The 12,074-nt window shown below is 41.7% G+C and overlaps 2 protein-coding genes across 3 annotated transcripts in view; one reads left to right on the forward strand and one right to left on the reverse strand.

Moving 5' to 3' along the window:
- LOC132795168 (chaoptin) overlaps positions 1–12,074 on the reverse strand; it is a 170,405-nt gene that overhangs the window by 91,805 nt on the left and 66,526 nt on the right. The window lies entirely within an intron of this gene.
- On the forward strand, positions 551–2,802 carry LOC132796721 (uncharacterized). The gene has a single exon (XM_060807978.1). The coding sequence runs from the start codon at positions 649–651 to the stop codon at positions 2,716–2,718; it is 2,070 nt and encodes a 689-aa protein (XP_060663961.1). The 5' UTR covers positions 551–648; the 3' UTR covers positions 2,719–2,802.

Raw genomic sequence — 12,074 nt, forward strand, 5'->3', positions numbered from 1 at the left:
TAAATACTGAAGTAAAGAAATCGCAAAGCTAGCTTTAAAACAAGTAAGGAAGCTACAGTCGAGTGTACCCGCTACCCATTTTGAATAAAAGCAATATATATTATTCGATTTTTTTGATTTGCGGAGGCGGAAGGGGGCGTGGTAAAAATTTGAAACAAACTTGATCTGCGTGCAAACATAACAAATGCTAGCGAAAAAAATTATAGCTCTATCTCTTATAGTCTCTGAGATCTAGGTGTTCATACGAACGGACGGACAGACGGACAGACGGACAGACACACAGACGGACAGACGGACATGGATAAATCGTCTCGGCTGTTGACGCTGATCAAAAATATATTTACTTCATAGGGTCGGAGATGCTTCCTTCTACCTGTTACATACATTTCCTGTCGGCACAAAGTTATAATACCCTTCTACCCTATGGGTAGCGGGTATAATTATGCTTATTATTCAATATTTTTCTATTTCAGTTGGGATGGAAGTTGGCTTTTGTTTTAATATGCAATTGTTAGCTACAATTATTGATAGCTGCTTTGCCTTTAGCTGAGGCAGCTCTGCTCTAACTAGCAAGTGGGAAATGTGTCTCACATATCGATTCAACACACAAATTTCAAGTGAATACTCAACGTGATACTCGAATGCAGAATGAATGCAGCTGTTTGTGTGATGGTCACCGTGCCCACCGAGCTGGAGGAGAAGCGTCGCCTACAACCGCATCTAAAACAAAGGATGCGAGACAGAGAGAAAGCGAATGCAGAGCAGCTGCCAGGGAATGCGCCACTCGAGCAAGTGTTGCGATCGATTGTGGAAAAGCTGCGAGTGGAGCAAGTCTTTTGGTCACAGGATCTGGCGGGATGTCAACTCCAGGCACGCTTTGATCTGCAGCAGGACGAGCGCTACGAACGCTTGCTGAGTACGCTGCAGGATTGGGGCATTGGCGAGAGAGCTGGCACCCAAGTGACTGCCATCAATTGCCTGGAGACGCGACTGAAGCGGGGCACAGTTGGAGCTGGAGCAGCGACTGAGACTGAGACTGCAACTCAACAACAACAGCAGCAACAGCAGCAACAGCAACAGCGACAACATCTCGGCTGGCAGAGCTTTATGGACTCGGTGCGATGTCGCCTGAATGTGAATCAAGTTGTTCGCTTGGTGCGTCGCGATGCCACCATCAACTTTGACTTTGTCGTGCTCCTCGTGGCTGCCGCTTTGCTCTCCTGCGTGGGTCTCGTCGAGAACAGTTTCCTCTTCCTCTCCAGCAGCATGCTCATCTCCCCCCTGATGGGTCCCATCATAGCGGGCATCTTTGGCTCCGTGATACGCGATCGTGGACTCCGTTGGCTGGGCATACGCAACGAGCTGATTGGCATTGGCATCTCCGTTGCCATTGGCTTCGTTTTTGGCTGCGCCATCTGCTTTGGTGGCCTCTCGCGACACTTTGTGCTCTCCGGCGGCTTCACCGAGGAGATCATCACACGCTGCGACACTCACTCGCTGGCCATTGGCCTTGTGACAGCGTTGGCCTCGGGTGCGGCGGCTGCTATTGGCGTGCTGGGCGGCAACACGGGATCGTTAGTGGGCGTGGCTATCTCGGCATCGCTGCTGCCGCCGGCGGTGAATGCGGGACTCTTGGGCGCCATCGGAGCGTGCATGCAACTGTGGCACGTGGATGCGCAACTGTTGCAGAGCCTTTCAAAGCATCGCGACTATTCACAGCAGCTGCACATTGAGCTGTTCATCTGCGCAGCAGTGAGCATGGCCTTAACCCTTGTCAATGTGCTGTGCGTGTGGCTGATGGGCGTTGTCGTGCTGCACATCAAGGAGGTGGCGCCGACGGTGCAGCGACGGGATCAGCACTTTTGGAGGCACGATGTGCGGCTGGCACGCGAGGTGGCGCTGCACGATCCCGAGCTGCACAGCGCCATCGATCGACTGGACAGCGATGAGCGGCGACTCATCGATGTGGAGGCCACGCAGTATCAGCACACTTGGTCGCCGGGCATGTTGCATGCCACAGCAACGGCAACGGCAACGGAAAGTGAGACGGAGGCCAAGCAGGAGCACAACTATCACACGGTCCACGGGTTTCAGGACTTTTGCATTACACTGCACAAGCTCAAGCGGCCGCAGCTGGCAAGCAGCGTTGCGGCGCCGTTGCCCAGCTTCATGGAGGTGTTCAAGCCGCTGCCAGAGAAGCAAGAGATGGACGTGGCAAGTGCAGAGAGCTGTCAGCTTAACGTGCATCGCAGTTTGCCTGATATGCGGACGAAACAGCATCCGAGGCTGCCGCGCTGCGTGCACTGGCAAGAGGAGCAGCATCCTAGTCACAGTCACAGTCGCAGTCACAGTTACAGCAAGAGTAGCAGTTACACTCCATGTTATGACTGTGATAATCAGAGCGCCAGTTCAAGTCACAGTCACAGTTACAGCAAAAGTAACAGTTACAATCCCAGTCACAGTTACAGTCACAGTTTCAGTCACAGCGACAGCCCCAATCCTAATCACAGTCACAGTCACAGTTACAGCACAAGTAACAATCCCAGTCACAGTTACAGTCACAGTCACAGTTACAGCCCCAATCGACAAAGATTCTCGCACTCGGGCCAAGTGCTGCTGCCTTTGCCGCCGGATCGACGTCTGCGTTTGCTTCGCAGTCGCAGCAAGGACAACAAGAACAGCGAGGAATGCGACTACGAGCACGAGTTCAATGTCTAGCCAAATGCTGTGTTCACTCTTGTCACATTTTTACTCTGCTTGGCCAATAGACGAGACGACAGCAAGACAAACATAAATTCTGCAGTTCGAGTTCGTCTTTTTTTTTTTATTTTTTGTGCGTTCGTTGCTTTGATTACTTCGCGATGTCCTTGTTTGCCCAGCACTTCAAAGTTGTCAGCTGCCTAGTTGCCCCGTTCACCACCACCCCACCTCCGTTTGCCAGGGCTGCCTTCAAAGCCAAGTTTGTTGTCGGCACATAAACAAACACTGTTGGCTTCCAGTTGCAATCGCTGCTACTGATATCCTGGCTTAGCTAGCGAGTTGCCGCTGTTATCCTGTTTACAGCCGACGCGCTTTGCATGCTTCAATTTGCCTGCCTCGATTGCTATTGATCCTTGCTGCTTGTTGTACGAGTCTCACTTGGTTTCAACCTTTCGTTCTTGGATATACTATGTGAAATATTCTGTTATACTCCTCCAGTAGCGTTATTTCAGCAATTCTTTACTTCATTCTTTGTTGCTCATCGTTATTTCATTTTCAAGATTTGGAATATTCTGTTATATTCAAGTCTTATTATTTCAGCGATTCTTTACTTCATTTTTTGTTGCTCATCTTAATTTTATTTTCAAGATTTGGAATATTCTGTTATACTCCTCCAGTCGCGTTATTTCAGCGATTCTTTACTTCATTCTTTGTTGCTCATCTTAATTTAATTTTCTTCAATTTTTCTTTAACACTCAATGTTTCTTGTTTTGCTCATCTTAATTGAATTTTATTTATTCGGTTCTTATTCATTTAACTTGCTTGCTTAATCTATTTTTAATCTCCAATTTATTTGTGGGTTTATGTTGTGATTTAAACTTGTGATTACTAAATGCTTTTCTATTAAACATATTTTTCATTTTATTTCATATGACTATCACATTATTGCAGCAAGTTTTCTATTAACTTGACTTTATTTTGCTCATCTTAATTCAATCTTATTGATTTCCCTTGTTTTTCAATTGTTTCATTGCTTTCTTTTCTTATGCGTTAACCTTGCCAAATCGTTTTTGAACTTTCATTTCATGCGCGGCTGTTGATTGCCTTTGTATACTATATACTGCATTAATCGCTCCTGTAGTTTCACTATTTGATTGCCAATTGATCCGTAATGGTTGCGCTCTGATCGGCACTCGCTGTTTTCAAACACATTGATGTCCTTTTTTTTGCTGACCATTTCCTATTGATGTTTCGCCTTGCGCCTGATTGCTTTCACTTCTATTGTTTTTTCCTCTCTTCGCTTCTCACCTCGTTTTTGTTTTTTTATTATACTTTCGATGAGGCTGGCTGTTGCTCGTTAGTTGCTATTAAAAAGCGGCAACAATTACGTGTTGCGCTTTTATTGTTGTCTATTCCGTGTGGCCGAAAGGATGCGCTGCGCTCTGCTCTGCTCTGCTCTGCTCTGCTGTGCTGTGTTGTTGCCCCAATTGGCTGGCAGGCAAAAAAGGACAGCAGGAAAAAAGGACCCTTTGATGTGACGATGCTATTGGTATGTGTTTGCCGTATCTTTAGTGTAATGTTTATTTGCCATTTGGCTGTTGTCGATGTTGTTGTTTGCCTCGGCCACGTTTACCGCATCCCATTTAGCCGAGAGGTGCGACATTTGTCAGGTTGCCGCAATTAGCGCCATTCCTCGCTTCGCTTTCAGTTCGCTCTTTCTCTCTCTCTCTCTCTTTCTCTCGGCGCGATTAACTCGTTTTCACAGCCTGCCCACCAACGACCACCAATGCCTCGTCCTTCGCTTGCGAGTGTCATTTCCCTCGCTGCCTGCTGTGAATTCCTCAAGTGCCAGAACCCATATAATTTTATGATACATGCACGAGAAAGCGAGAACTCGCTGGCTGCTAAATTTGCGAGTCAATGAGATGGGCGAGAAAAGAGTAGGAGTAGGGGAAGGAGAAGAGGAAGAAAGTCGCAGGGTCACGGGGTCGAGTGCTTCTCATAGAGGTGCTAACATGTTTATATGACCATTTTAGAGCCTTGTTAATGATGTCTGCGAGCGCGTGTGTGTGTGCAAGTGTGTTTTTGGGCCATTTAATTAACAGTCTTTCTCTCTCTCTCTCTCACTCTTTCTGACTCTTTCTGATCCCTGTCACAGCTCACTTTACGAGCAACAAAACTCTCGCTTCAGTTGCGTTTCGTTTTTCCTCTTTATTTTTTGCCTAATTGTTTTTTCATAATTATTTATAGTTTTATTTATGACACTCTCTCTCTCTCCCTCTCTCTCTCTCTCTCTCTCTCTCTCTTTCCCGACATAATGCTCAAGTTTTTTACGACACTTTTCTCGCCAAGGCTTTAACTGCAAATTCACACAGTTTCAAATAGATTTAGCAAAATAAAAACCCAAAAGCCAACTTTTGCTAGCTGCGAGATTTTGAAGGCAAATTAATTGATTTAGACTTTTCGTTATAATCTGTTTTGATTAATAATGTTTATTTAACAAATAAATGCTATTTAATTTGAAGTTGTAGATTTTTTGTTTAAAGAAATTTATGAATTTAGAGCCACAAAATGACAACATAAAAAGGTAAATTAATGCATACAAAGGAGCTTAAATAAATAATGCAATAAAACACTGTGAACTATCATGTAGAGCTTTAATGTGTCGTTCTCTCTCCCTCTCCCTCTTTCATTCTCCTTCTTTCTCTCTTTGTCTCTGCTTTCATCTGCGTTTTGCCCTTTTTGGCCCCGCTGCTAAGCCATTTTGTTTTTTTTTTTAGTTTTTTGTTGTGCGCTGCCAACTTCAGCTGAACTGCTTTCTTTTTGCAACAAATTGTGTTGGCTTTGTTATTGTTGGTTGCAGTTGCAGTTCGTTTTAATCCTGTCGCTGTTGACGCTCTCAGAAGAGACGAAAAGAGAAGGGATGGATGTGTTTTTTGTGAGCTTCAGCGGCATCTTGGAGGGACTCAACTCGACTCAACTCGTTGCCAGCCTGGTTCTTTCATACAGTTTTTGAGCTTCTGGTTTTGCTTGTAAATTATGTGTTTTAATATTTCACAAAGACTCAAAACTGAGCACTTTGTTTATAATCTTTTCGCCCGTTTTTCCCTCACTTTTGATAGCCATAATGAGCAGCGAGCAGCGCACAAACAGCAACAGAAGCAGCAGCAGAGCCACAAAAAGGAGTTCTGCAGGAGCAGGATGTCCAGCTACAGTTTAAACAACGACAAAGGATACGCCCGGTACAACAACATCAACAACAATAACAACAACAACAATAGAGAAAAAGTTACAACTAAATGCTTCTAAGTATTCGTAACTTTTCATTTGACAAAAGACGACAAAAATTGCACTTCGTTTGTGCTTCATTTTTTTTGTACTTTGCATTTTATTTATTTTTTTGTTTTTTTTTGAGTTGAGTTGACCTGTCCGGACAGGTCAAAAGTTTTTCTCGTTATTATTTTGTTAAAAGATAAAGATATTTATGCTTGATCTGAACAAAGTCAAATTTATGAAAGCATCGTTATTGTTTGCTCTTTGCAGATTTTTTATTATTTTTTTCCTTTTTAATGTTTTGTACTTTATTTATGAGAGCACGTTTAAGATTTTTAGTAACTCGCATTAAATTAGTTTGGATGTGTTGAGCATATTAAAACAGTAGCCAAAAGATTACACAATTATTAATAATTTGTTGATTTTCAATTACTTGGTTAATAACTAAGAAATTTTATGTTGGATTTTGGTAAATTTAAATGAAAATAATTTCCCAATTATCAAAAATTTGCTTGAAAGCTCTAACACTAATTTTTGGCAGCTCATGTTAAATTAATTGTGATGTGTTGAAGGTATAAAAATAGTTATACATACGATTTCACAATTATTAACAATTTGATGCTATTTTAACTTTTTGCCACTTATTTGCAAACAATTTGACAAAATTAGCTGCTGTTGTGCCAAGCCAAAAAATGGGAAAATACATCGCATTTAAATGGAGGAGGGATTCGAAGAGGGCGACAACAAGTCGCATCCTGTCTGAGTTAGAAGTGCTTGCAACTTAATTATCTGCGACAATTACAAGCCGGCAACAAATCTAAACTGGAATGTCCTGTTCAAAGCGATGTCCTGTGTGTTGCTGTGTTGTACTCTGTTCTGTTCTGCTCTGCTCTACGTGTCCTGTCAGCACATTTGTCTACGTGGCGTATGAATAATTGCAAATGCCAACAATTGGAACATTTGTCGTTGTCGTTTGTTGTTGTCGTTGTCGTTGTTACTGTTGCTCAAATTCCATAGTTCTACCCGTTGATATGCTCTGCCCAGGCCAGAGATTTCTTTTGCACACCTGCATGTGCGTGTGTGTGTGTGTGTGTGTGTGTGTGTACGACAATTTAGATAAATAATTCTGAATGTTAATTGAGTGTAAGAAATTTAAGTGTGGCAAGAGTTTTAGACTTTTCCTTTTGTGTGTGTGCAAATTAATTAACTAAATTATTAAGTGAACAGCAAAATACCACACATACACGTACGCACACGTACGCACTCACACACACACACACACGCACACACATTGTGAATATTATAAATGATGCTTTTATTATTTGCTGTAAGTTGTTAAGAACAATAATGATGATGTCCGGCCATGTGCTGGCTGGCCAAACAACCGCACACACACACACGCACACACGCACACACGCACACGCACATACTCGCATACTCAACATACTCGTGTTTATGCCTGTCTCTTGGCATTTGGCATTAATTGCGGCCTAGCTCCAACGAAAATTACCTGCCACCTCCCGCCAGAAGCTCGAACCGAAGATGGAACTGGAACTGGAACCTGCTCCCGCTCCCCCCTCGGTCACACACACACACACACACAGACACACACACACCCATTCACGTCGACTGACCAAAGCTCGTGCATTAGTCAAAACACAAACACATAATGGCACCCGGTGCCTGGTGCCTGGTGCTTGGTGCTTGGTGCCTTGTGTCTGGTGGCTCTGCTTTGCTCTGGTGCTCAGTTGACCAGCCGAATGTCCTGAGTGTCCTGCCACGACGACGCCATTTGGCTGATGCCAAACATTAAGCAATATTTATGACACAGTCCTCCTCTCTCTCTCTCTCTCTCTCTGTGGAGACTGCGAAATGGCAGGACAGCAAATTGCAAATGCAAACGCCAAATGCTTATTTAATGAGTTAATTATTTTTTGTATTTATTGCAACGCCCAAATATGCGAATGAATAAACGTGAAAATATTCTCAATTAAATGCCAAGAGTTGCCAACGAGTGTTTAACGGGGCGACAGCTACGCAATTAACGCAGCGCCTGCAAGACAAAGAAAGAGCTCTGGCATTTTAGTTTATTTAATGGGCATCAATAGCAAGTTATTCGCTTTTTATTTTGCCTTAACGAAGTAGTTTTTAAATTATAATTGTTTGTTGTCTTTTACATTGAAAGTATCTGTTTGTTTATACAAATAATAATAATATTAATAATATATTCTTAATTTCTTATTACTCTTAATTTCTCTCTGTATTCACAAACACTCACAACAAATTTCTAACCCGCTACTAATAGTCTTAATTTTAAATATTTAAAAATGTGTTCATTAAAAATTCAGCTGCATGCTTTGACTTTAACTTGTCGACAACATCCGACAACAAATGCTGCTTTGACGTGAAAGGGAAAAACTTGACTTGACTTTAACATAAACGCAAGTTAACGTGGCCTTGACTGAAAATGTGAAAAGAGCGTCGTAATATACTGCGAGTATATACTATAAAATGTGATGTACAATCATATCAAGACATACACATGGCATAAGTATGTACTTAGCGAGCTCTCATTGGCAGCTTGTCGCGTGTCTTGAAGCGCATTCTGACATTTTTGACTGACAACGAACTTAAGTTCTTTGTCAAAAATGAGAGGAAATGAAACTTATGGCTGCTTGCGGGTGACAGCTTGAGGATGACTGCCAAGCTATCGATATATAAAATATTAAAAAAGAAAAAAAGTGATATGTGTATAAATATAGCACTCGAATGTGAGTATAATTAACTTATAATTCGCAAATAATTGAAAATGAAAATGTGACATGAAAAATGATATAAATTGAAATGTTTATTGCCATCGAAGCAAAACAATCGAACGAACGAACGAACGAACAAACTGATTGCCAGCCACGCCCACAGAAAAGGCGAGTGGAAAAGTGGGAGTGGGAGTGAGCTTAACTCGGCTCTTGGTCTTGACTCGTCCGTCAATCAATCAGTCAGTCAGACAATCATTCATGCAAACATTAATTTATTCATTTTAGCGAATCGCTCAACTGCCTCCGCTCCGCTTCACTTCTCTGCCTCTGACTTCTGACTCTTGCGTCGTCGTCGTCAATCGTTGTTATATTTTTGTTATTTGTTATTCGTGATTCGTTAGTTTGTGAGTGAGTTTGAGTTTGAGTGGAGCTGCGCCGGTTGAGAGCACACGAAATATGTTTGCTATTTAATTGCTCTTTTACCAATTTCCGTGTCGAGCGGGCAAAACGCTTTTAATTACTTAACCGGAAATTGGCAATTAAAGCGATTTAACGGCCCACATGCATGACAGCGCCAGCCTGCCAGCCTGACTGCTTGTCTGAATTTCTTATTTGCCTCAAAAGTTAACCATTCGACAGCAATAACAGTCGCCGACTCCAGCTCCAAACTCATCTGCCCCTCGATGCGTCGTCGCCTTAATCAAGTTTTAAATGGTCGCCGCAGCGCTGAAGTCAGTTCCCATCCTCCTCCTCCTCCTGCTCTTCTTGCCAGCTATTAGATTCAGCATAACCAAAAGACAACAACCACAACCCTTACGCGCAGAGTTGCCAGCGTTGTTGTGAAAGGTGCTGCCAACTCGTTCATTGTTATTTATTGTGTTTGTTGTTATTGCCGGCAATTTATTTCAATTTCGCTGAGCTGCAAACTTTTGTATTGTCATTGCCAGCGAACGGACGCGCGTCTTTTTCCAATTAGAAGTCGCTGGGCGGGGTCAAAGTGCCAGGCCAAAATGGGAGAGGGACTGTGTGGGAAAAGTAGCAGAGCGAATGGAGAATGGAGAACGGAGAACGGCGCCTGGCATAAAAACTCATTTAACTTTTTTGGCCGGCAAACGTCAAATGCTTTTGGCTTGATGAGCGCGCCGCGTGTAATACACAAAACTTTTTGGCAGGTGGTTAAGATGGGGCGTTAGGGAGGAAGGTAGAGAGGCTTTGCCGCTGATAACTGTTGCATAGTTTCGGGCGCTGCATAATTAATTATTTGCCAGCCAGCAGCCGCAGCCACAGCTGAGACACTTTGCCAAAGCCAACGCCAATGCCAATGCGAAAGCCAAACGAAGCGAACCAAAACGAAATGAGATGAAATAAGACACGAGTCGCGATGAGTTTGAAATGTGTTTTGCCATTCAGCAGCAGCAGCAGCAGCAGCAAAGGGAAAACCAAAGAGCAGAGAGTGAAAAATTTTCGAATTTGTGGCCGCAAGTTGGCAAGCAAATAAAATGGAAAATTGTTTGCTTTGACTTTTATTTAGTTGGACATGTTCTCAAGGGTCGCAAGTCGCGAGTCGCAAGTCGCAACTTTGCTGAATCCTGCGGCTGGCCGCTTAATTTTTGGCGCGACTTGCAATTTGCCGCCACATTGCAGCCAAAGTTATGCGCAAAACTTTTGCCACTGGCCGCCGAACCGACAAACTAAACTCGCTTCTCCCTCCCTTCCTCTCACTCTCTCTCTCTCTCTCTCGCTCTCTCTTGGGACGCACTCTCTAATTTCAATTGCTGCTGGCTAATGTGACACGGTATCCCTCCATCTCCCCTTCTCTATCCACAACTGCCCTTCTATCCTTTTTGGTCACAACACCTTCATCTTCACGTAGCCAATAAAAAAAACAAAAAAAAAATGCAAGTAAAATTTCACAAATTTATAGCGAAAGTTGCGCGCAAAATGTGAAATGAAATTTATACAAATTCCACGTGAAAAACTGTCGAGAACTTTTCGAGAGGCAAAAATAACAAGAGCCAAAGAGCTGAGATATCAACTTGGCCAAGTTTTGCTGAGCTTCTGCTTAATACAACAGATCCGTTGAATTAGCTCATTGCGTTTCATTTTTTGTTTGTTTGCTTGCTTGTTTTTCTGTTCTATGAACTGCAACTGACAACTTCATAAATACGAAATTCTTAAGTAATTAGCGGCTTCTCACTTGATCTGAGACACCATAGAGAAGTAAACAACCCTAGATGATTTACTGGCTACTTTTCAGAGTGACTGCAGCCCTTTTTTTAACTACGCTTTTTTTTTGTTACCAAGATCAATAAAAGGAAATTAATATCCAAGCTTATCTTCTATCTTTATTATTAATCACTTCCCAAAACTAAACTAAACATTCGAAAAATTTAATTTAACCAGTTTTCTGTAATTATTATTATTAGCTAGTTAGCATATTAGTTTTCTTTTGAATTTAGATTATTTTTATATTAATTTGTTGAATAGAATTTGTACAATTAATGGACGATCTCACAATATTTACTTTTTAAGATATTAGCACGAAAATTGCTTTAGCTTCTTTATTTAGGTGAATCTAAAATTATACACACTATATATAAAAACGTAGCCTCTTAGCAATTTATTTTATTTCGTTTATACTTGAATAAAGCCACGCAACCTCTGAATTCATTAATGAACTAAATTGAACCAAACTTAAAAACCAGAAAAATTGTTAAACAAATTGAAGTATTTTGAAAGAAAGTCCTTAAGGGTTCGATGCATAGTGCTGATTTAATTCAGAGCTAACTCGAAGCCAAGAGAAACATTTGATAATAATCTTAATAAATTCTTCTTTATAAAAAGAACTCTATTTGCAGCCAATCAGTTTGAAATGAAAGAACATGTTAGATAGATGTATGTATATACGGCATTTTTCCTAGTGTTCAGCATGAATATTTGATAGTTCGATACAATTCTTTTTGAAGTTAGTCTTTCTTAAGTTATGCGCACGACGCAACATGCATCTAAATGCAATGTTATATAACTTTAGTATATCAATTAAAATTCTTTTATTATCAAATTATCATTGTCATAACAACAGAAAGAAACCATACGCAGATGTAACACCTGTCTCTCATATGCTGTAGTTACTAGAAGTAACGACGATCCATTTATTTCTCTACAATCCTCATTTCAATACTCAAAGTTAATGCAACTTTATTAAGCGATCTATATCAAGCAGTTTAGATAGGCAAGCAAAGCGTTTAAAGTTAATTTAATGCGCGAAGTGCTGCAATTGTTTTTAAAGTTGAAGTTGGCTGAAAAAATAAATGGCATTTCGGGTTGATTGTCAAACAATTTGTG

Source organism: Drosophila nasuta, chromosome X, assembly GCF_023558535.2.
Source record: "Drosophila nasuta strain 15112-1781.00 chromosome X, ASM2355853v1, whole genome shotgun sequence".
Taxonomy (NCBI): Eukaryota; Metazoa; Arthropoda; class Insecta; order Diptera; family Drosophilidae; genus Drosophila; species Drosophila nasuta.

Bases quoted from the DNA above. Each gene is read 5' to 3' on its own strand.
- LOC132796721 (XM_060807978.1), top strand. From the start codon at position 649: ATGAATGCAGCTGTTTGTGTGATGGTCACCGTGCCCACCGAGCTGGAG.